This window comes from Ranitomeya imitator, chromosome 1 (genome assembly GCF_032444005.1).
Source record: "Ranitomeya imitator isolate aRanImi1 chromosome 1, aRanImi1.pri, whole genome shotgun sequence".
NCBI lineage: Eukaryota > Metazoa > Chordata > Amphibia > Anura > Dendrobatidae > Ranitomeya > Ranitomeya imitator.
Genome location: NC_091282.1, coordinates 111,745,910 through 111,771,954, shown reverse-complemented (window position 1 = coordinate 111,771,954; position 26,045 = coordinate 111,745,910). Strand labels below are relative to the sequence as shown.

The window sequence follows — 26,045 nt, the reverse complement described above, 5'->3', positions numbered from 1 at the left end:
GAACTTCCCGAATATAGATTCTGGCTTGGGGGAAAATTAGTCAGTTGATGCAATACAGCAGACTGGAACAGTCTGAGGCAGAGAGATGGGTATGAGGCCATGCAGTCAGAGTTGCTGCAGCTGGTGCTCCTCTGCTGGACATAATAATCCACCTATTTTATTGCCTTTAAAGTCTAATCCGCAGTGTTTAGAAGCACCGCTGACTTGCCCTCAGTCCCCGGAGGCACTATTTGGCTATATTGGGCGCGAACCATCGCCATGGACCTGGAGAGAACGTGAGGCCTAGAGACGGTCTTGGGCCTGGTCGGTGGCACCTTCGGCCCGCCGCTGCATCGAGGTGCACCACACTTGTTGCCCCTGCTGCACGGGGTGTTTCATCAAGCCTCCCCCCTGTTCCGCTGTGATCCGGAGGTGCGCCCTCGGAGCTTGGAAGGCGCGGAGAATCCTGCAGCGGGTGAGAGACCGTGGCTCCGACGGCGGTGTTCCCGCCCGCCACCTCTTCCGGCCGCCATTTCTGCAGGGGATCCGGCTTACCTGATCTCAAGACCGCGCCGACGTGCCTCCTCGCTGGACGTCCGGGAGCCGACTCCTGTCAGTCCGCCTGTCGTCTGGCTGAGCGCTGTTCCCGCCGGTGGCGTTGAGGAGGCTGGTAGGCGTGAGGGGGTCGCCTGCTCGCTGCCGCCTGCTCGCTGCATTGCCATCGCTGAAGAGAGGAAGGATCTGGGCGGTGCGCCTTTGGCTCTGTGGACCGGCAGAGCGGTGCCCGGGGAATCCCCACGAAGCTGCCGGACCGCGAGGCGGCGCCTGGAGAGGAGGTGCACACACGGCCTAACAGCCCGACGAGTGCTGGCACCGGCTCCGGAGGAGTACCTGCTCGGCCGCTGCGCTGCCCACTACCCGGATCTCCCTGCTGGTGATGGGACGTGCATCGCTGGGGTAAGCGAACCGGTGGCGCTCCGCTGGGAATCCTCCCCCCCCTGCCGCCCACGCTGCTTACCCGCCAGCTGGAGGTCCCGAGGCAGCTCCTTCACCGCGCCACCCGAGATCCTGCTGCGCCTTCTGGTGCCCGCCGCAATACCACAGTCGCTGCTAGGAGGCCGACGGCGGTGAGGAACAGACAATCGCCTGAAGCTCTGAGGTGAGTTGCCATACAATGGGAGGCCAGGGGCTGGGCTCTGGCTGGTGGCTGCGGACATCACCCGGACCTGGGTATTGAGGGAGGCCAGCTGTGGAACACTGTGGCTGCTGCTGTCCGGCGCCCGAGGACGTCCATACGCGACCCGTGAGGGGTTATTCCTGCTGCAGAGAGTCGGTCCTGGGGCAGTGGTGAGGCCTGCTCGCCCTAGATCCTCCGCTTACCTGGCCCGGCTATTGGGATTCCCTCGGGATAGCCCCCATCTCTGGGGTCACTGAGGTGCCCTAAACCCTACCATAAGCGCCATCTGCTAATACTAGAACTGACCTTCCCTCTCACCTGAACTCGGGCTACCTGGTCTACTAAGAACCCCACTGCAGCACACTCCTCTACTACCTTCTTAAAAGACCCATCCACACATCGGGGTTCTACTATAGTACTTTCTCTCTCCCCTACTCCTACTCGCATAACGTAGGATGTAACTACCATTAAGAGGAGCCGGAAGAGATTGGGGAGTTTTCTATTACCTTTGACTTGCAGCAAATTTACCTACAATGGTCAAATCCGCAGAAAAATCAACAAGATCGAACTCTAGATCTGTTAGCTCCACACCTCAAGCTGATATAGAAAAATTCTTAAAAAAACAAAATAACTCAGCCATCACCACTAAACCTCCCCAATGGCAAGAGAGGGATATGGAGACCCACACAGAATCTGAATGTGAAAGTGATGGACATACAGACGATCAGGGCAGAGGTGATCAGGTTACCAGATCATTTATCAAGAGAATCCTAAGCAAAGCATTGGATCCTATAGGTAAAGATCTCTCAACTATCAAACAAGACCTCAACCAACTGGGTCACAGAATAGAAGCGGTAGAAGCCTCCCAATCAGAATTAGCCCAATGCACTAACTCCTCCCTGAATTGCCATGTACAACAGGAAGAGCACATAAATCGAATTTATAACATACTAGAAGATCATGAAAATAGGGAGAGAAGAAATAATCTCAGACTAAAAGGCGTTCCAGAATCGATCCTCCCAGAAGCATTGATCCCTACTGCCATTTAAATTTTTCGTTCAATCCTCAACCCATCAGACCCTCTCGAGATTGATCTAGTGAGAGTTCACAGAGCTCTGAGACCAAAACCGAAACCTGATGAGACACCACGAGACGTCTTATGCCGCTTTCTTGATTATAGAAGCAAAAACCTGTTACTAAAAAGAGCCAGAGAGGCGGAATCCATCACTCATGGAGGAACTCCAATCCAAATCTTTCAAGACCTCTCTGCCTCTACCCTTTATAAGAGACGTCTCTTGAGACCCCTCACTTCTGCCCTCCAACAGAGACACTACCCCTACCGCTGGCTATTCCCCTTCGGCATCTCTATATCAGCTAAAGACCGGAAATTCCAGATCAGATCTACGGCTGATATCAAAAATGTCTGTAAGGAACTGGAGATCCAACTCAATCAGCCACCCATCTTGGAGACGGTTCATGAAACCCACAGGCTGAGGCCTCTTCCTGTGGCCCTTCCTTGGCAAGATTCCTCGGCCTCAAAATCCGCTCGATCCAAGCGACGTTTCTCCAAGACTACATCACCAAGAGACAGAGACCATGACCCAGACTGATTAAGCTCAGGGGCAGGATGAAGAAAAATTGAAAGAAATTGGAAATTTCTGTTATCTTTTGCTCTTTCACATATGTTTCTTGAATTCATACAATTCTTGCTCCTAAGTTTATTGATTTTTTGCTGTTTCCCCTCGATCTGTAAAGATTTGTAGTTATGTAGCGCTCTTGCTGCAATCATTGGAGTATTAGAACTTCAAAATTTTGTTGTTTTATTTGACTCCCTCCTCTAACCTCCGTCTCCATCCCCCCTACCAAAGTTATGAAAAATTTCATACCACCTAACGTTGCCCCCTCTTATTTACTATGTCCTATATACTTCATTTTCCCATGTTTCCATGATTCTAATTTTTTCTCTTTTCCATCCATCCTCATTCGTGGACACCCCTCTTCTCCTCAGGATCCGCGGGACGAGCCATCCCTCCACCTGAATTGCTCTATACTACACACATTATGGCGGTGAACCGTAAGTCTTTTCAGGTTATATCACACAACGTACACGGACTAAACTCCCCAATTCCCAGGTTGCAAACCTTAAATTCCTTCAAAAAATCTAAATACGACATTCTACTCTTACAAGAGACCCATTTTACCAAAGATAAAACCCCTTCATTTGAAAAATGTTTCTTTGACAGGTGGTATCATTCTACTTCCCCCCAAAAGGGATCGAGAGGCGTTTCAATAGCTTTTGCTAGAGATATCCCTTTCCTTCTCGTAGAATGTCTATCAGACCCCGAAGACCGTTATATTTTTATCAAAGGCCTCATAGCCAGCAATATGGTCACTGTAGGCAACATATACGCCCCTAATAAACATCACCTGAAATGGCTACGCAAAGCCTTAACAAAATTACAAACATTCCAGGAAGGCGCGGTTATTTTAGGTGACCTGTTGTGAATTCCGCTCTTGGGCTCCCTCCGGTGGTTGTAAGTGGCACTTTTGTGAGTTCTGCTCTTGGGCTCCCTCTTGTGGTTTCTAGTGGTATGGCTGCTCCTTGGAGTTAGCTGTCATCAGCTGCCTCCACTTATCGTCCGCTATTTAAGTCTGGCTCTTTCTTCTGCCTGTGCCACTTGTCAATGTTTCCTGGCTGGATTCACTTCTCTGCTTGGATTCTCCTGGTTTCCTGACCAGTTCTGCAAAGATAAGTTCTGGCTTTGCTCATTTCAGTCCACATGTTGTGGACTTATTGTTCTGTGCATTCTATATTTGTCCAGCTTGTCAGTATGGATTTTTTCTGTTAGCTGGAAGCTCTGGGAAGCAGATTTACCCTCCACACCTTTAGTCAGGTGTGGAGATTTTGTAAACTCTGTGTGGATTGTTTTGTAGTTTTTATACTGACCGCACAGTATCCTTTCCTGTCCTATCTATCAAGCTAGACTGGCCTCCTATGCTAAAATCTGATTTCATTTCTGCGTATGTTATTTTCCCCTCCTCTCACCGTCAATATTTGTGGGGGGCTATCTTTCCTTTGGGGATTTTCTCTGAGGCAAGATAGGTTTCCTGTTTCCATCTTTAGGGGAAATTAGATCTTAGGCTGTGCCGAGGGGTCTAGGGAGCGTCAGGTACCCCCCACGGCTATTTTTAGTTGCGCTGCTAGGTTCAGGGTTTGCGGTCAGTACAGATACCACCTCCTTCAGAGCTTGTCTCATGTTGTTCCTAAACCACCAGATCATAACAGTGACCTTAATGTTGCATTGGATCCCACTCTAGACACCTCAACCAAAAAAAGCTTCATCTCCTTAAAGGATCTGGCCCGTCTCAAATCACTTATCCATTCCCTCGAATTGGTCGATGCCTGGTGCTACTTACACCCAACAGATATTGACTACACCTTTTATTCACATCTTCACAACTCCTATCATCGCCTGGATTACATTTTAATCTCCAGACCCCTCCTCCATTCTACCATAAGCACAAATATAATTCCCGCTATCCACTCTGACCACTCTATAGTTCTAATTAACCTAGAATTTCACAAACCTTACTCTAACTCTAGGACATGGAGGCTTAATGAATCATTATTACAACGAGAAGACGTCAAAAGCCGTATTCGTGAATCACTTCAAGAATTTTTTAAACTTAATACTACCCCTGATATCGACCCTCCACTATTGTGGGAGGCCCATAAGGCCACGATTCGCGGAATATTCATTTCAATTGCCTCATTCTTAAATAAACAGAAAAAAGCAGAAATCCTTGCCCTGTATAATGATATTGTAGCCTTGGATGCTTGTCATAAGAAGGAATTATCAAGTGACGTACTTTCCCAACTCACGAAAAAGCGCCAGTCTCTAAAAGATCTATTAAATGTTCGCACTTCCAAATACTACCTATCCTGGAAGAACATTTTTGCTCATGGGGATAGAGCCTCTAAACTTATGATCTCCTTGATCAAAAAACGCCAAGCTCGAACATTTATCCATAAAATCAAATCTACAGACGGTCAGACTACGCAACAATACAATCAGATCACCGATATCTTTTCGACCTTTTTTAAGGATTTATATCAACTTCGTCAAAACGATTCAACGGAAGACAAAAATCAAAGGCAATCCAAAATCCAAGCTTTTCTATCCCCCTACACCTCCCCCAACTTTCTGCCCTCCAACAAGAATCCCTGCTCAGACCTTTTGACCTCTCTGAAATACAGTCCACCCTGTCTGGAAGGGCAAAGGGGAAATCCCCAAGCCCGGATGGTCTTCCCAAAATATACTACAAATCTTTCTTTGACATTTTGGGTCCCCACCTAGTAAATGTTGGTAATGCAATTCTGGGTGGAAAACCCTTCCTCTCCCAATCGCTAGAAGCCCACATTTCCCTCCTTCATAAAGAAGAGAAAGACCCAGAAAGTTGTGGAAGCTACAGGCCTATTTCACTGCTTAATGTGGACCTAAAAATGTATTCAAGTCTTATTGCAAAGAGACTAGCGGAGCTATTACCACAACTCATCTCACCCAACCAGACGGGTTTTGTGGCAGGCCGGGAGGGGAGGGACAACACCTCCAGAATTCTCCACCTGATTCAATATGCAAAAATTCATGGGACTCCTCTCGTTTTATTAGGGACAGATGCCGAAAAGGCTTTTGACAGGGTGGACTGGACATTCCTACGTGAAACTCTTCTCGCATTTCATATCCCCCCAGTTGGTGGACGCAATTTTTCAGATGTATACCACCCCCTCAGCCCGACTAAAAATTAATAACTTATTATCAGACTCCTTCTATATCCAAAATGGTACGAGGCAGGGATATCCCCTCTCTCCAGTCTTATATGTGCTGGCTATGGAGCCTCTTATCCAATGCATCCAACATGATGCAGATATCAAAGGGATCCAAATAGGTGGCTTCCATCACAAGCCCGCAGCGTTCGTAGACGATCTCCTGGTAGTGCTGTCTGGCCCTGGGAGGGGTATCCCTGCCTTCGTCCGCACATTAGAGCTTTATGGGGAACTATCCAACTACAAAATCAACATCACAAAGTCGGAAGCATTGAGCCTCAACGTTACCAAATCCGAAATAGATAGGCTGAAAAAACTTTACCCTTTCAAGTGGCCCCCCAAATTCATTACAAATCTGGGTATCAAAATTGGAAGGTCGATGGGAGAACTCCTGGAATTCATAGTAACATAGTAACATAGTTAGTAAGGCCGAAAAAAGACATTTGTCCATCCAGTTCAGCCTATATTCCATCATAATAAATCCCCAGATCTACGTCCTTCTACAGAACCTAATTGTATGATACAATATTGTTCTGCTCCAGGAAGACATCCAGGCCTCTCTTGAACCCCTCGACTGAGTTCGCCATCACCACCTCCTCAGGCAAGCAATTCCAGATTCTCACTGCCCTAACAGTAAAGAATCCTCTTCTATGTTGGTGGAAAAACCTTCTCTCCTCCAGACGCAAAGAATGCCCCCTTGTGCCCGTCACCTTCCTTGGTATAAACAGATCCTCAGCGAGATATTTGTATTGTCCCCTTATATACTTATACATGGTTATTAGATCGCCCCTCAGTCGTCTTTTTTCTAGACTAAATAATCCTAATTTCGCTAATCTATCTGGGTATTGTAGTTCTCCCATCCCCTTTATTAATTTTGTTGCCCTCCTTTGTACTCTCTCTAGTTCCATTATATCCTTCCTGAGCACCGGTGCCCAAAACTGGACACAGTACTCCATGTGCGGTCTAACTAGGGATTTGTACAGAGGCAGTATAATGCTCTCATCATGTGTATCCAGACCTCTTTTAATGCACCCCATGATCCTGTTTGCCTTGGCAGCTGCTGCCTGGCACTGGCTGCTCCAGGTAAGTTTATCATTAACTAGGATCCCCAAGTCCTTCTCCCTGTCAGATTTACCCAGTGGTTTCCCATTCAGTGTGTAATGGTGACATTGATTCCTTCTTCCCATGTGTATAACCTTACATTTATCATTGTTAATCCTCATCTGCCACCTTTCAGCCCAAGTTTCCAACGTATCCAGATCCATCTGTAGCAGAATACTATCTTCTCTTGTATTAACTGCTTTACATAGTTTTGTATCATCTGCAAATATCGATATTTTACTGTGTAAACCTTCTACCAGATCATTAATGAATATGTTGAAGAGAACAGGTCCCAATACTCACCCCTGCGGTACCCCACTGGTCACAGCGACCCAGTTAGAGACTATACCATTTATAACCACCCTCTGCTTTCTATCACTAAGCCAGTTACTAACCCATTTACACACAATTTCCCCCAGACCAAGCATTCTCATTTTGTGTACCAACCTCTTGTGCGGCACGGTATCAAACGCTTTGGAAAAATCGAGATATACCACGTCCAATGACTCACCGTGGTCCAGCCTATAGCTTACCTCTTCATAAAAACTGATTAGATTGGTTTGACAGGAGCGATTTCTCATAAACCCATGCTGATATGGAGTTAAACAGTTATTCTCATTGAGATAATCCAGAATAACATCCCTCAGAAACCCTTCAAATATTTTACCAACAATAGAGGTTAGACTTACTGGCCTATAATTTCCAGGTTCACTTTTAGAGCCCTTTTTGAATATTGGCACCACATTTGCTATGCGCCAATCCTGCGGAACAGACCCTGTCGCTATAGAGTCCCTAAAAATAAGAAATAATGGTTTATCTATTACATTACTTAGTTCTCTTAGTACTCGTGGGTGTATGCCATCCGGACCCGGAGATTTATCTATTTTAATCTTATTTAGCCGGTTTCGCACCTCTTCTTGGGTTAGATTGGTGACCCTTAATATAGGGTTTTCATTGTTTCTTGGGATTTCACCTAGCATTTCATTTTCCACCGTGAATACCGTGGAGAAGAAGGTGTTTAATATGTTAGCTTTTTCCTCGTCATCTACAACCATTCTTTCCTCACTATTTTTTAAGGGACCTACATTTTCAGTTTTTATTCTTTTACTATTGATATAGTTGAAGAACAGTTTGGGATTAGTTTTACTCTCCTTAGCAATGTGCTTCTCTGTTTCCTTTTTGGCAGCTTTAATTAGTTTTTTAGATAAAGTATTTTTCTCCCTATAGTTTTTTAGAGCTTCAATGGTGCCATCCTGCTTTAGTAGTGCAAATGCTTTCTTTTTACTGTTAATTGCCTGTCTTACTTCTTTGTTTAGCCACATTGGGTTTTTCCTATTTCTAGTCCTTTTATTCCCACAAGGTATAAACCGCTTACACTGCCTATTTAGGATGTTCTTAAACATTTCCCATTTATTATCTGTATTATTAGTTCTATTAGTATTATTCAATATTATGCCCTTACTAAAACAGGCTACTTCCACGGTCAACTCCTGGAAAGCCCCCTTCCTTTCCTGGATGGGTAGAAAAAATCTGCTGAAAAGCATTATATTACCTACATTCCTATACCTCTTCCAGATGCTCCCTATCTACATTCCAAAACACTATTTGGCCAAGATTAATTCCTTCTTCATCAACTTCATTTGGAACAATAAACGCCCTCGAATCAATACTACCACATTGGCTTTACCAAAATCAGAAGGGGGCATGGGCTTCCCTGATATCTTCCATTATTATAAAGCCGCTATGCTCACTAGAGTAGTTGACTGGATCAGAAGACCCATTGAAAAGCTATGGCTGCCCATTGAAGAACACCTCGCTCCTATCCCCCTGAGAACCATAGCGCTACTACATGACTACTCTAATTTAAATCAACTTCTTTCTAACGAATTGACAATAGCTATACTCAAAATTTGGAGAACCGAATTTCTTAAACTGACACCACCTATCTTATGCATAAATATGTTATTCTTCAGAATTTGTTTGCCTGATGCAAAGACATATGTAGTCTCGAAAGCTTGCAATTTATTACCATCTTTTCAGTTAGCCATTAAAAGGTATCAACCACTGAGGGATTATTGCTATAAAAAAAAAAGGATCAGCTTAATCTATTCCACCCAATCACACCCTTTGAACAACTCTGTGCTCAACATAAGCCACCAAAAAAGGTCTTATCCAAACTCTACAAAACTCTGATTACCGAAAAAGCCGTTGCCAAGAGAGCATTCATAGGACTCTGGGAACGGGATCTCAATATTTTGTTCACACAAGACCAGATTACTTCCATTTATAATAAGTCACACGGACCTTCCCAATGTGTGAAGTTACAAGAAAACTCCTATAAAGTTATATCAAGATGGTACCGCTCCCCTTCCCAGATACACCTGTGGCATCCACCCACTTCCGAGACATGCTGGAGGTGCGGCACCGATGTAGGTTCCTACCTACATATTTGGTGGTCTTGTCCAAAAATCATGCACTTTTGGCAACTAATAGCAGATATTATATTCTCAGTACTAGGCCGAGTTCCATCCCTAGACCCTCAGTCTGTGCTACTTAACCTCCCCCTTTGGCCCAAAGAATCTCAGATGTCCAAACTGGCTGGTAATATTATAGCGGCTGGAAAATACCTAATTCCCTCCCTATGGAAGTCTACTCTTATCCCCTCAAAAAAGCAAGTCCTAGATAAAATAGATCTATTATACTACACAGCCGAATTAGTAGCTAACACTCAAGAGTCTCTCGCTTCTTTCCGGAACATATGGGAGCCGTGGTCCGTGTACCGTTCCAGCCCTGACTTTTTATCTAATACCTCAATAACCGCAGACAACTAACTGATTACTATTCTCTTCCAAGTAGAGCCACACATGGGATGGCTCGTCCTGGAATATCACCCTATCCTGGATCATCACCTCCTTCTAGATCCTTCCCCCCTTCCCCTTAACTCCCCCCCCTCTCCTTCCCCCCCTTCGTCTTTCTCTTTTCCATTATCCCAGGTTGCTGACATGCATAACTCCAAGGCTAATCTAGATCTACTATGACTCACCCCTTTTTTGGACTGTTTAAGTTAGCCCATTAGTTAATGGTTAAAGTTGGGTCCTTTAAGGTACCGTCTCACAGTGGCACTTTGGTCGCTACGACGGCACGATCCGTGACGCTCCAGCATCGCTCCATTATCGCTCCAGCGTCATAGACTGCGGTCACACTTTGCAATGCACGACGCTGGAGCAATAATTTCATGACGTGTTTGCGATGTAGAAGCTGTTGGTTACTATGCGCACATCGTATACAATATCGTGCACACCTTTGTTACACGATGCGATCATGCTGCCACAGCGGGACACTAGACGGCGAAAGAAAGTTTCAAACGATCTGCTACGACGTACGATTCTCAGCGGGGTCCCTGATCGCAGTAGCGTGTCAGACACAGCGAGATCGTAAGTATATCGCTGGAACGTCACGGATCGTGCCGTCGTAGCGACCAAATTGCCACTGTGAGACGGTACCCTTAGTCACGTTCCATTTAATTTTTTGTGATTCTACATGATTATCTGTTTCTCCTTGTGGGTGTTGTATTGTTGCACACTTGGTTTGTGTAATTTGTTGTGTTTTCCCTTCCTGTACTATACATTTTCATTAATAAAAAGAAAGTTGAAAAAGAAAAGAGTTGCTGCAGCTCCAGGATTGAGAGATACTGAAGGACGAATGAGTTGCCCCGCCTGGACCCGGTCCGTGGCCCTGGGCTCTCATGTAAAAGGTCTTTTAAAGGGAATAAAGTTTGTGTTCATGACGCCACCTGTGGTATTCAGTCAGTGGGGACCGACGCTGCTTTACGGGGTCCTCTGGGGTGATGTCATGACAGCTAGATGGTATAACTTCCCACAGGTCAAGTATGTCCCGAGGGCTCCCAGTGTGTAGATGGAAGATGGTGAGGAGTGCAGTAAAGAATGAGGACACAGGTTTGCAGTCTCTTTACCTTGGTTTACTGAAGACTTCAGCATCCGCAGTCCAGAGCACCAGATCACAGGGCAGGCAGGGTCTGGCCGGCTTGAAAGCAAGTTAGGAGTCCACTTACCCAGGTGGAAATCAAAAGTCTTCCTCTAGCGCCGTGGTGTTGTAGTCCCTTATGGCTTAAAGCTCCACATAAGGTCCTCTGAGATGTTATTTCTCTCTCTGTCCCCCGGGTAGGATAGGGCATAACCCATATGACTGGTGGCTTGAGGCTGTTTATAGGGACTCTGGTACTCCCCAGCCTCTGAGTGGTGCCACCGTGCCTCCTGGGTGTTAGGTTGGACAGGTAACTTGGAGTTCAGCTGTCCTGCCGGTCTCTGATGTAAGCCATAGAGGTCCTTACACCCTCGGTGTTCCGGCTACCGGTCTCTGCACCTCAGAAGGAGGCAGCCTGCTCGGGGCTGGTCTCCCCCTGGTATTCTCTCCTGTGCTTCGCTCTCCTGCAAGCTCTCTGCAATGTATTCAGCTTTCTCAATGTCTCTTTCCAGGAGCTGCTGCACTGCGGCAGCACAGCTCCATAAAACCTTCTGCCTCAGACTGATCCAGTCCGTCTCCTGACTGGACCTTCCTGGAACTCACTAACTTTCCCTACAGACTACCAGTTATATATATGGGGAGTCACCTAGCAAGTAGGATCAAAAGCTCCACCTGGTGGCCTGGAGTGTGAATATGTTGCATGTTTGTGGTACCTGGTTGCAGTTATCCCTTCTTGCTTTCAAGCGTAACATCACTCTCCCCGTGAGGAAAGCAATGCTACTGTGACGACCAGGACCCTGGGGCGCCACATGAACAGTTTGTAGAGAGCATGCAGTAGAGAAAAGCACAGGAGAGTGACACCAGGGTATCATAGCAGCGATTTAGCTACTTCCCTGGCAGAGTGCAGACACCAGTAGCTGGAGTACCGAGGCTGTGTCGGACTCTAGGAGGCACAGCAGAAACCGGCAGGACAGCTGGATTACAAATCACCTGTCTGCCTTAACACCCAGGAGGCACAGTGTCACATAGAGCCCGGGTCATGATAGAGACCCTATAAAAAGGCTCGAGCCACGTGTCATACGGGTTTGTGTCCTACAGAGAGGAACTGTGAGGACCTTGCTAGAAGCCATAGGCAGTAAGGGACTACAATACCACCGCTCTATGAGGAAGGCTTTCATCTCCACCTGGTAAAGGGGACTCCCAACTTGCTTCCAAGCCGGCCGAACCCTGCCTGTACCTGTGATCTGGTACCCGGGATTGTGGCTGCTTGAGACCTTCAGTAAACCAGGTAAAGAGACTGCAAACATATGTCCTCGTTCTTTACTGCACTATTTACCATCTTTACCTACACACCGGGAGCCCTGGGGACCTACTTCACCTGTGGGAAGTTATACCATCTAGCTGCCATAACATCACCCCAGAGGACCCCTTTAGCAGCGTGGGTCCCCACTGACCGAATACCACAGGTGGCGTCATGAACACAAACTTTATTACAAAACCCCTTTAAAGTCCGTCCCTTTAACATGTGCGCCCAGAGCCACGGACCGGGTCGCCACCACCGCGACATCCCCTTCTGAGTACCGGACCCGGTACAGAGTACCCCACAGCCCTGGCGGGCGTTCCATATGTAAGCAGTTTGTCAGAAGTCACCAACCACTTCACCATACATGTACAGTAGATATCGGGAAGGGGTTAAAGAAATCTGTCACCAGGTTTTTGCTACTTCATCTGAGAGTAGTATGATGTACGTAAGAGACTCCGATTTTAGAGATATATCATTTAGTTTGTTGGTTGCTGTAGTTGTAACACAATCAGAGTTTTTAGATATAACATGTAGCAGAACTCAGAAAGCTAGCCCCTCTCACACCCCTAATTAGCAGTGTTTTTGTACATTGACAGTAAGCTGATAATCAGTACTGGGGTGGGGTTGGACCAGAATGCCTGTCGGCACCAGTCCAGCAGTGAGAATTTCCGGCTGATAAAACACTCATTATACTGAACATCACAACATCACACAGCCTAAGGCTTCATTCACACGTCTGTGTTTAAAAGGAAACCTGTCACCCCCAAAATCGAAGGTGAGCTAAGCCCACCAGCATCAGGGGCTTATCTACAGCATTCTGTAATGCTGTCGATAAGCCCCCGATGTATCCTGAAAGATGAGAAAAAGAGGTTAGATTATACTCACCAAGGGGCGGTCCTGCTGCGGTCCGGTCCGATAGGCGTCGCGGTCCAGTCCGGGGCCTCCCATCTTCTTACGATGACGTCCTCTTCTTGTATTCACGCTGCGGCGCAGGCATACTTTGTCTGCCCTGTTGAGGGCAGCGCAAAGTACTGCAGTGCGCAGGCGCCAGGAAAGGTCAGAGAGTGCCGGCGGGACCGCCCCTGGGTGAGTTTCTTCCCAGCTTGTTGCTCCCAGCTCTTTTAAGGCTCAGCGCCACCTATTATTCTGACTCACCGTCAGTTGACCAGCCTGGTTCTGTTTCTTCCCGGCTTGTTGCCTTTTTTTTTCCAGCATGTCTGATTGATGCAAATCCAAGTATTCTATTGTTTTTGGGGCCATACAAGTATACAATTATACCTAGCACACTGATGAAGGTCCAGTATCGACCGAAACGTTTGTGATTTACTGTATGTAATAAATCCCCACTTTTTTGCATCACAACACCCTGGAGTGTGCTAGTCACTTTATATTGTATTTTTTTTACTGTGGCGGAGGAATACAGTGCGGAAGGATACCTTCGTCATTGTATTCCTGGAACCCCTGGAGAGCGGTCGCATCAGCTGATGCTGCTGCTCTCCACGAGAGATCGTTGTGGGACACTCGTTTTAATTGGATTTCTGCGGATCAGGGAGTATAGTGTTTGTTATTTTAATATTTTTTACATGTGACACTGGCTTCGGGGATCAAGGTGTCAAGGTGATGTATGTACTCTATGTATATATGTATGTATTGTATGTAATGTATGAATGTACTGTATGTATGTATTGTATGTTATATGTTGTATGTACTGTTGTATGTTGTATGTACAGTTATATGTTGTATGTACTGTTATATGTTGTATGTTGTGTGTTCTGTTATATGTTGTATGTTCTGTTGTATGTTGTATTATATGTTGTATGTTATATGCTGTATGTTCTGTTATATGTTGTATGCTATATGTTGTATGTTCTGTTGTATGTTGTGTGTTCTGTTATATGTTGTATGTTCTGTTATATGTTGTATGTTATATGTTGTATGTTCTGTTGTATGTTGTATTATATGTTGTATGTTATATGCTGTATGTTCTGTTATATGTTGTATGCTATATGTTATATGTTCTGTTGTATGTTCTGTTGAATGTTCTGTCATATGTTGTATGTTCTGTTGTATGTTATATGTTGTATGTTCTGTTTGTTATATGGTTGTAGGTTTTTTTTTACTTTCAACACATTAGCTGGATGATGGGACTACTACTGTCCCATCATTGGCTAATGTGTCAATCACTGTCACTGCAGCAGGCATAGCCCGCATCCCGCACAGACCCCTGGCAGCCTGCACAGACCCCCCGGCAGCCAGCACAGACCCCCGGCAGCCCGCACAGACACCCGGGCAGCCCGCACAGACATCCGAGAGCCCCGCACAGACATCCGAGAGCGCCGCACAGACCCCCGGCAGCCCACACAGACCCCCAAGAGCCCCGCACAGACCCCTGAGAGCCCCGTACAGACCCCGCCCGCACACACAGACATGTATAGTCTCCGCCCACACTCTGCCCACACACTCCCTCCTCCCGATATGCAGCGTTTCATCCGCAGCTAACCGCAGATCTTTTTTTACATCTGCGGTTTTGCTGTGGATGTGGCCGACTCAATGCAAGTCAATGGGTGCAGAAACACTGCAGATCTGCACAAAAAATTGACATGCTGTGGAAAAACAACGCTGCGTTTCCACGCTTTTTTTTTCCGCAGCCTGTGCAAAGCGGATTTTGTTTTCCATAGGTTTACATGGTACTGCATCAAAAACGCTGCAGATCCGCGGTAAAAACCGCAACGGCCTGAGTCTTCATTAGTGTTTTTCATGGATGAATAAATAAATATATAAATTACAAACGTTCTCCTATAGTTTGCAGCAATGTTAAACATGGATGCCATCCGTGTTCTGTACATGTTTTTCAAGGACCCTTAAACTTGTAGTGGCCCTTGTCATCTGTGCAGACAACGGACATGTTTCCAGGTGTTTTGCATAGACACACGTTCTATAGAAACATATGGGCATGTGAATAGCAGCATAGATTATTATGGCCTAATGTGTATTTAATAAGGACAGGTTCACATTGCGTTAGCAGCAGCCCGTTCAGCACATACGCTAACGGGCTGCTGTAAGTGCCAGCGTTTGCATTGCGCTAGCGCAGATAGAGCATCTGCTAGCTCTATCTGCGCTAGCAGTGACGGACCCAGAAACGCTGCAGCCCGCGTCTCCGGGTCCATCACTCAATGACGGCACATCCCTAGCGCACGCCCATTGTGGGCGTGCGCTAGCGATGCGTCCGACATTGCAGTCAATGGCGGCCGTAACGGACTAGGTTACACCGCATTTATGCCGCGGTGTAACGTAGTCCATCTAACGGACTACCTTGACACAATGTGAACCTGGCCTAAGGGTCAACTTTCTCCTACATTTCAACCAAGGTGGCTATCACAGAGGTAATGATTTGGTCATACCCGATATCTCTCCAGGCCATGAGGGAGAAGTTGCGGGGCAGAACATTCATGCCTGATATCTCTCCAGGCCATGAGAGAGAAGTTGCAAGGCGGAACATCCATGTCTGATATCTCTCCAGGCAATGAGGGAGAAGTTCCGGGGCAGAACATTCATGCCCGATATCTCTCCAGGCTATGAGGTAGAAGTTGCGGGGCAGAACATTCATGCCCGATATCTCTCCAGGCCATGAGTGAGAAGTTGCGGGGCAGAACAATCATGCCTAACATCTCTCCAGGCCATGAGGAAAAAGTTGGGAGGTCAGAACATTCATGCCTGAGATCTCTGAAGGCAATGAGGGAGAAGTTGTGGGGCAGAACATTCAAGCCTGATATCTCTCCAGGCCAAGAGGGGGAAGTGCGGGGCAGAACATTCATACCTGATATCTCTCCAGGCCATGAGGGAGAAGTGCGGGGCAGAACATTCATACCTGATATCTCTCCATTCCATGAGGGAGAAGTGTGGGGCAGAACATTTCTTAAAGACTTGATGTTACTTGAAGTAACATAAACAATTCTACATGATGTCAGGTTTGTCTTGTACTGAGATCATTACAGGTCTGGCATTTCAAGTCAATTAGTAGTTGAATATGTTGAACAATACCCTGTACATACAGTATGTCCTGCAGCAAAAAAGTCCTGAACAACAAAAAAACAGTTATGACAAAAAGTTCATAGGGCTGTTATCAAGATTTTTTTAATTATTGGGATTAAAGGTGTGTTCGGTGGAAATATAACTGCCTAAGCAACGTTAAATGTAAAAAATAACATAACAAATACCAGTACCAAAAATACCAAACTCAGTCAAACTCAACTACTGGCACCCGCCTGAATCCAGCAAAGGCCTCATCTTATCTCTGCACATAGTCTGCGCAGAGACAAGAAGAAGTGATGTCACCTTTTCACCAGACTGCTGTGGCCTGTGATTGTCTGCACCGGTCAGGTAACTTTGATCAGCACATTATTATAAAAGATCCAATAACATCCTGTAAAGATAACCACTACAGTCAATCACAGGCTGCAGCGGTACTGAAGCTTTTAAAATGGTGATATCTCATGTGTAACCACAAACCACGGAGCGACCTGTGCTTAATTGCTATGTGAGGATTACTTTTTTTTTTTAGTGCTCCAAGCCACCGGTAAGCTTTTCATTTCGATCGGACAGCCACTTTAAGTACAACCAAAAACAAATGTGTAAAAAAAAAGGCTTGGACACTTTATCTTGTTTACTCGCAAACTGACCAGCATTTCTGTCCATAAAAATGGCTGCTGATGTAAGAGCAATTGACTAGTCCTGTCCCTCAGCCTCCTCCAAGAGAAAAGCAGCTATCCCAAGTGAGGAGTTTTACAATGGGAGGAGGCTGGTGGACAGGTTCCTCATGTTCCTCCACCAGCAGCCATTGTATGGACAGAAGTGCTGTTCAGTTTGTTAGGAAAGATGCACTTTGGCAAACCTCTTTAATACAATATCATATTTTTTAGGAAAAAAAATAAAGGAACTTTTAAAACCTGCTTACTCGCCTGAGAACTTGTATATGTGCCCTCAATTCTGGGAGCGGCACATACACAGTAAGGTTCTGATGAGCGTGAGGGCCAAAGTATTGGTCTGCCCCCTGAAATTATGGAACTAGTGTGTGATCTCAGTTGGGAAGCAGGTCACGTAGATGACTTACCTGTCATTCACTGAGACTAGGGCGGCGGCGGGCAGAGGAATAGGGAGAGAGGCCGGAGAGCTGCAAGAGCAAGGCCATGCCCCTGCACTTGGGGCTCATTTGCGTAAAATTTGTTTTTGTTTTGTTTTTTTCATTGGAGTCTTATAAAAACAAAGGTATGAACATAATTAACATGACAGGGACTTTACCTACAGTAGATGATATTAGTTTGGGGTTTAGGTAGAAAATAGACCTCGTCACACACGGGATATGTGATTGTGTGAAGGGTTCTCTCCAGTATCAGTATGTTGACATGACGTTGCTGATGGAAATATCACCAAGACACAATAATAATAATAATTCTCCATTATAAATTTTCCTGAATACATTTTCTTAATTTTTAGCAAACATCGGGTTCATTACTTACTGAAGATGGGCTCCTCATTGAAAGTAACCTTTCTCCTGCTGGTTCTCATTCTGTACATCTTCTCATAATAAGACGTCCATCACTATACAGTATTCATTACCAGAAGATTTCCAAATGATTGAGTCCGCCGTGCCTATAGCATAGAGCAGCCATGAAGAGATCTGTTCAGCAGTCACACCATTGTGTATGCGGTGATGTCCTTTTGCTCATTGTTTGAGCTCTCCTATTTCATGTTGCTAAGAGAGTGGGAGTTACTGCTTCACTTTAAAAGAACACATTAGAAAAGTTGCCTAGCAGTTTTATCTGTAGCTTTATAATCCCTTTCATGTAGTGTTTGTTTCCTTTTGCTTCCTGGTATTTGCTCTGAGTTGTACCTGAGTTCAGAGCTTACTGTTCCTTTAAGGCTGCTTTCACACATCAGGTTTTCGCCGTCAGGCTCAATCCGGAGAATTTTGAAAAAAAAAACGGATCCGTCGTGCAGTGCCCCAGAGTCCTGGTCATTGCAGTAATGTCGTTCTTCCACCAGGGGGAGCGATGTTACGTCTGATGGCACCAAAGGAGTTCACCCTGCCAGGTATCACAGCAACACACACTTCACACGCCGGCCACCAGGGGGAGCAAAAGGTTCTATCTATTAGGCCACTCCTCACACTTGGGTAAAACTGGGGGTTGGTTAGGAAGTGAGGCAGAAGCTGACTGGAGGGAGAAGGGGAGAGTGAGTCAGGAGTTGGAGCCAAGAGGAGAGAAGAGGATCAGACTGGGCTCGGCCCAGGAAAGGGAAAGAAGGACACGGAGCTGCGCCTGCAACCCATGCGGTAGCCTCCTAAGAAAGGACAAGAAAAGAAGTGTGCCGTAGTGAGTGAGCACAGAAGTCTTAGCAACAGGAGTAAAACATCAGTGGGAGACCAGCTAGAGGCAGGCTGCCTCCCACTGAGCGCAGATCCGGTGGCCGGAACACCGAGGGAGTAATAGACTCTACGCTTTACTTCAGAGACCGGCAGGGCAGTCAATTCCAAGTTGGCTGTCCGACCTAAGAACCTAAGCAGACAAGGTGGCAACACGAAGGAGGGGTGACGCTAGGGTCCCTATAAAATAGCCTTAGGCCACCACCGTCATACGGGTTATGTCCTATCCATCTGGGGGACAGAGAGTGAGAAGTAACAAGAGTGAGGACCTTATGGTAGCTTATGCAAGTAAGGACCTACTACGTTACTGTGCGCAAGGGGAAGGCTACTGATTTCCACCTGGATAAGGGGACTCTGGAGTTGCCATCAGACCGGCCGGACTCTGCCTACCCTGTCATCCGGCACCCTGGACTGTGGATGCTGAAGCCTTCAGTAAAGGTAAAGAGACTGCACCCATTGTGTTCTCGTTATTCACCGCGCCTTGCACCACCCACCATCACCATCTACACATCTGGGAAGCCCTGGGGATATACTTCACCTATGGGAAGGTATACCATCTAGCTGCCATTCCATCACCCCAGCGGACCCCTAAGCAGCGCCGGTCACCCTGACCGAATACCACAAGTGGTGTCACGAACACTACCGTTATCTACAAACTCTACCCTTTTATTGGGCGCCCCTCATAGGGCCACGGTCCGGGTCGGGCCACCGTGACATCCCCCCCGAGGGAACTGAAGGACCCGGTACCGAGTACCCCATTGCCCATACGTGGGGGCGATCCAGTTGCAAATTGTGGAAAACTGATGCGACGGATCTGTTTTTTTTTGCCGGATCCTAGTAGCTGATCCGGCATTGGATCCTAAGGGTTTGGTTCTGGGGAGAGAGAGAATGAGAGAGCGACCAGAAATGCCAGAATGGAAAACGTTACTGCACATACAAAAAAAAAAAAATCGGAGTATGCTCAGTGTACAAGCCTGTAGCATTTCTTCTGCGGTGTTGCTATCAGTATGCCAATAGCGGGAGAAGAGGGTTGCATTGACAATCCAACACAATGGGCAACACATTGAACATATTTTATAAGTGGTCATAAACTTGTAAATAACTCATGAAAGAATAAAGTTATGTTAAAACCAAGGACACCATTGTTTTTGCACCAAGAATCATATTAACAGATGAAAAAGACATGATAATGTTAACAGTGGGCAAGAAAAAAAACATATCCACTATGCCATATCTCTAACCAAGAAGATCTATCTATTTTTTTTGTTATTACTGATTTCTATTTATGTAAACGTGCATTTTTTAAACCGTTTTTTTTTTATAATTTTTTTTGTCAGGCGCTGAGGGCTGCCATTTGTATTTGCCCCTGTTCAGTCTGACAACACTTACATACAGAAAATATGGCAGACACAGGCCATAGGAGGGTAGCGCTGTCTCCGATCCTATCACCTATGCTGTGGCCGCATCATCTGTGCAATGTGCGTGCCCCCGGTCACGCATAGGTCACAGATGTAGGTGGGGCCAGGCACCATTTTATTGTAGCCCAAAACTGTGCGCTGAGCTGCTATTTTCCGCTCTCACCGCTGCTTACAGTGTTCAGAGCATAGCAGTCAATTCATTTCTGGCTGCTGTGCTCTGACTACTGTAAGTTGCGGTGAGTGGTGACAGCACCAGGCCCATGGTAGACCTTTTCTCCATTGGTGAGAACAGGTTAGGCAGCGTTGCATTTGTAGTACAATGGCAGCTTGTTCGACCTGTTCTCACCGCTTGTTGAAGCCACATCTGCACATTTCTGCTGCTTGGCCTATTGCCACAGCTATTTCCATTGTACAGAGCACAGCAGTCACATCATCTCCATCTGTCAGGGTAATTGCTGCCTCTGCAGAGCACTGTAGAAGAGATAACTTTGTCACCTGGGCTCTGCACATTCAATTTCATTGAAAAATGCATACAGCCAGTGACAAAGTTATCTTGTCTGCTTTGCTCTGTAGAGGCACATCAGTTACATTAACAAATACAGGTCCTTCTCAAAATATTAGCATATAGTGTTAAATTTCATTATTTACCATAATGTAATGATTACAATTAAACTTTCATATATTATAGATTCATTATCCACCAACTGAAATTTGTCAGGTCTTTTATTGTTTTAATACTGATGATTTTGGCATACAACTCCTGATAACCCAAAAAACCTGTCTCAATAAATTAGCATATCAAGAAAAGGTTCTCTAAACGACCTATTACCCTAATCTTCTGAATCAACTAATTAACTCTAAACACATGCAAAAGATACCTGAGGCTTTTATAAACTCCCTGCCTGGTTCATTACTCAAAACCCCCATCATGGGTAAGACTAGCGACCTGACAGATGTCAAGAAGGCCATCATTGACACCCTCAAGCAAGAGGGTAAAGGCCCAGTCACATATAGCGACGCTGCAGCGATACCGACAACGATCCGGATCGCTGCAGCGTCGCTGTTTGGTCGCTGGAGAGCTGTCACACAGACAGCTCTCCAGCGACCAACGATCCCGAGGTCCCCGGTAACCAGGGTAAACATCGGGTAACTAAGCGCAGGGCCGCACTTAGTAACCCGATGTTTACCCTGGTTACCATCGTTAAAGTAAAAAAAACAAACGCTACATACTTACCTACCGCTGTCTGTCCCCAGCGCTCTGCTTCTCTGGTCTGGCTTGTGAGCACAGCGGCCGGAAAGCAGAGCGGTGACGTCACCGCTCTGCTTTCCGGCTGACCGGCGCTCACAGCCAGTACAGAGAAGCACAGCGCCGGGGACAGACAGCGGTAGGTAAGTATGTAGCGTTTGTTTTTTTTACTTTAACGATGGTAAGCAGGGCAAACATCGGGTTACTAAGCGCGGCCCTGCGCTTAGTTACCCGATGTTTACCCTGGTTACCAGCGAAGACATCGCTGAATCGGCGTCACACACGCTGATTCAGTGATGTCAGCGGGACCTCAACGATCAAAATATGGCCCAGGCCATTCCGACACGACCAGCGATCTCACAGCAGGGGCCTGATCGCTGGTACGTGTCACACATAGCGAGATCGCTACTGAGATCGCTTTTGCGTCACAAAACTTGTGACTCAGCAGCGATCTCGCTAGCGATCTCGCTGTGTGTGACGGGGCCTTTAGACCCAGAAAGAAATTTCTCAACAAATAGGCTGTTCCCAGAGTGCTGTATCAAGGCACCTCAATGGTAAGTCTGTTGGAAGGAAACAATGTGGCAGAAAACGCTGTACAACGAGAAGAGGAGACCGGACCCTGAGGAAGATTGTGGAGAAGGACCGATTCCAGACCTTGGGGAACCTGAGGAAGCAGTGGACTGAGTCTGGTGTGGAAACATCCAGAGCCACCGTGCACAGGCGTGTGCAGGAAATGGGCTACAGGTGCCGCATTCCCCAGGTAAAGCCACTTTTGAACCATAAACAGCGGCAGAGGCGCCTGACCTGGGCTACAGAGAAGCAGCACTGGACTGTTGCTAAGTGGTCCCAAGTACTTTTTTCTGATGAAAGCAAATTTTGCATGTCATTCGGAAATCAAGGTGCCAGAGTCTGGAGGAAGACTGGAGAGAAGGAAATGCCAAAATGCCTGAAGTCCAGTGTCAAGTACCCACAGTCAGTGATGGTGTGGGGTGCCATGTCAGCTGCTGGTGTTGGTCCACTGTGTTTCATCAAGGGCAGGGTCAATGCAGCTAGCTATCAGGAGATTTTGGAGCACTTCATGCTTCCATCGGCTGAAATGCTTTATGGAGATGAAGATTTCATTTTTCAGCACGACCTGGCACCTGCTCACAGTGCCAAAACCACTGGTAAATGGTTTACTGACCATGGTATTACTGTGCTCAATTGGCCTGCCAACTCTCCTGACCTGAACCCCATAGAGAATCTGTGGGATATTCTGAAGAGAAAGTTGAGAGACGCAAGACCCAACACTCTGGATGAGCTTAAGGCAGCTATTGAAGCATCCTGGGCCTCCATAACATCTCAGCAGTGTCACAGGCTGATTGCCTCCATGCCACGCCGCATTGAAGCAGTCATTTCTGCCAAAGGATTCCCGACCAAGTATTGAGTGCATAACTGAACATTATTATTTGATGGTTTTTTTGTTTGTTATTAAAAAACACTTTTATTTGATTGGATGGGTGAAATATGCTAATTTATTGAGACAGGTTGTTTGGGTTATCAGGAGTTGTATGCCAAAATCATCAGTATTAAAACAATAAAAGACCTGACAAATTTCAGTTGGTGGATAATGAATCTATAATATATGAAAGTTTAATTGTAATCATTACATTATGGTAAATAATGAAATTTAACACTATATGCTAATTTTTTGAGAAGGACCTGTACAAGCTCAAAAAGTATAGGAGGAGCTGATGTGGGTGAGCTCCGTCTCTAATGGCATCCAGGGCCATGGTGAAGGTCCCCATCACGGAGAATTTCATTCTCTTGTACCACAGGCTGAGCTCCATAAGAGACCATGATTTGTCCTAAGTATTGCCATTTTATAGTATTGCAGTATGTATAAAAAGCGGTCAAATGATAGAAGGTTCCCTAAAGATAATGAAAAATAAAGTAAAAATAAAATAAAAAACAAATTTAATTTCGAATCACCTCCATTCTCCCCCCAAAAATGTCTGTAAAAGTCCATATCTCAAATTGGTATTACCATTATGACCACTGTCTGTCATGAGAACACAAGTTTTACTCATAAATAATTTAAAGAGGTTGTCCACTATTTTTTATTGAAATCTATCCTTAGGATAGGTTATCAATATCTGATCGGCCGGGGTCTGACACTTGACACCACCACTGGTCAGATGTTAACAATGTCAGCAGCGGCGGCCGCCGGAGACAGGTACTCACTTGCGGAGCTTCTCCTTTTGGTAATGGCCGAAGCTTGGTACTAGCCATCTGCCTCCTATTAAAATCAATAGTCGCATGAGAGCTCTTCTGGTCTGTGGCCACTGTCGATGACACTGATAACGGCTGATTGGCAGGAGTACCGGGAGTCGGACCCCAGCCAGACATTGATGATCTATCCTACGTAAAGGTCATCAACCAAAAAGTAGTGGACAACCTCTTTAAGTCTAGATCATGGCACAATACAAATTCCATTCAGCATGGGTGAGGAACAGAATGATCCATTGCAACTGGGCTTTACGTTACTACAGGAGTAATCCATGGGAGTTCACAACCCATGGAGAAGCCCTCTGTCCTATGCTCATTGTGGAAATATCATTTTACATTCATGCACATGGAAAGTCGATGGAAATATCGTTAGCTGGATAGACACAGCAACAGACCCCAGGACATCAAATGAGATCCATGGCTAATATTATCACTAGTGTGTTATAAAGAAGTGAAAACTCAGAAACGTAACTAAATTTTGAAGATATATATATACTAGCTATTGAACCCGTTCTACGCCCGGGTGGCAAGCATTTATATTGGTATATGGTCTCCATCCTGGTATGTGCTGCTCCATCCTGCGCCCCCATCCTGTCATGTGCTGCACCCATTCTGCGCCCCCATTCTGTCATGTGCTGCTCCCATCCTGCGCCTCCATTCTGTCATTTGCTGCTCCCATCTGCGCCCCATCCTGTCATGTGCTGCTCCCATCCTGCGCCCCCGTTCTGTCATGTGCTGCTCCCATCCTGCGCCTCCATTCTGTCATGTGCTGCTTCCATCCTGCACCCACGATCTGTCATGTGCTGCTCCCATCCTGCGCCCCCGTTCTGTCATGTGCTGTTTCCATCCTGCACCCCCGTTTTGTCATGTGCTGCTCCAATCCTGCACCCCCGTTCTGTCATGTGCTGCTGCCATCCTGCGCCCCCGTTCTGTCATGTGCTGCTGCCATCCTGCACCCCCTTTCTGTCATGTGCTGCCCTATTCTATCATGTGCTGCTCCCATCCTGCGCCCCCGTTCTGTCATGTGCTGCTCCCATCCTGCGCCACCGTTCTGTAATTTGCTGCTCCCATCCATATGCCCCATACGCTGCTCCATAAAGGTTTATGGCCCCCATAAGATGCTCCATAGTATATGCCCCGTACACTGCTCCATAAAGGTTTATGGCCCCCATAAGATGCTCCATAGTATATGCCCCCGTACACTGCTCCATTATGGTTGATGGCCCCATAAGATGCTCCATAGTATATGCCCCCGTACACTGCTCCATTATGGTTGATGACCCCCATAAGATGCTCCATATTATATGCCCCCGTACACTGCTCCATTATGGTTGATGGCCCCCATAAGATGCTCCATAGTATATGCCCCGTACACTGCTCCATAAAGGTTTATGGCCCCCATAAGATGCTCCATAGTATATGCCCCCGTACACTGCTCCATTATGGTTGATGGCCCCCATAAGATGCTCCATATTATATGCCCCCGTACACTGCTCCATTATGGTTGATGGCCCCCATAAGATGCTCCATAGTATATGCCCCCGTACACTGCTCCATTATGGTTGATGGCCCCCATAAGATGCTCCATATTATATGCCCCCGTACACTGCTCCATTATGGTTGATGGCCCCCATAAGATGCTCCATAGTATATGCCCCCGTACACTGCTCCATTATGGTTGATGGCCCCCATAAGATGCTCCATAGTATATGCCCTCGTACACTGCTCCATTATGGTTGATGGCCCCATAAGATGTTCCATATTATATGCCCCCGTACACTGCTCCATTATGGTTGATCGCCCCATAAGATGCTCCATAGTATATGCCCCCGTACACTGCTCCATTATGGTCGATGGCCCCCATAAGATGCTCCATATTATATGCACCCGTACACTGCTCCATTATGGTTGATGGCCCCCATAAGATGCTCCATAGTATATGCCCCCGTACATTGCTCCATTATGGTTGATGGCCCCCATAAGATGCTCCATATTATATGCCCCCGTACACTGCTCCATTATGATGCACAAAAACGGAGCAGAATCATCCATAATAACAATTTCATTAAAAAGGTATATTTTTTATTTAATAATTCTATCAACATTACAGCAGGGTTTCCCTGCTGAGAAAGCGATATACGCGAAACGCGCGTCCAGGGGAGCCACACTTGGAGGAGACACCCTTGCCAGAAACCACTATGGGTAGCACGGTGGCGCAGTGGTTAGCACTGCAGCCTTGCAGCACTGGGGTCCTGGGTTCTAATCCCACCCAGGACAACATCTGCAAAGAGTTTGTATGTTCTCTCCGTGTTTGCGTGGGTTT

At 46.4% G+C, this 26,045-nt stretch overlaps 1 protein-coding gene across 1 annotated transcript in view; it reads right to left on the bottom strand.

The window, feature by feature from the left end:
* LOC138657634 (uncharacterized) overlaps positions 1 to 18,084 on the bottom strand; it is a 31,103-nt gene extending 13,019 nt beyond the window's left edge. Inside the window, exon 1 of the mRNA XM_069745368.1 lies at positions 17,886 to 18,084. Within this exon, the coding sequence (XP_069601469.1) occupies positions 17,886 to 17,943 (58 nt within the window). The 5' untranslated portion in view covers positions 17,944 to 18,084. The remainder of the gene's footprint in view (positions 1 to 17,885) is intronic.
* Positions 18,085 to 26,045: the final 7,961 nt, after the last annotated feature.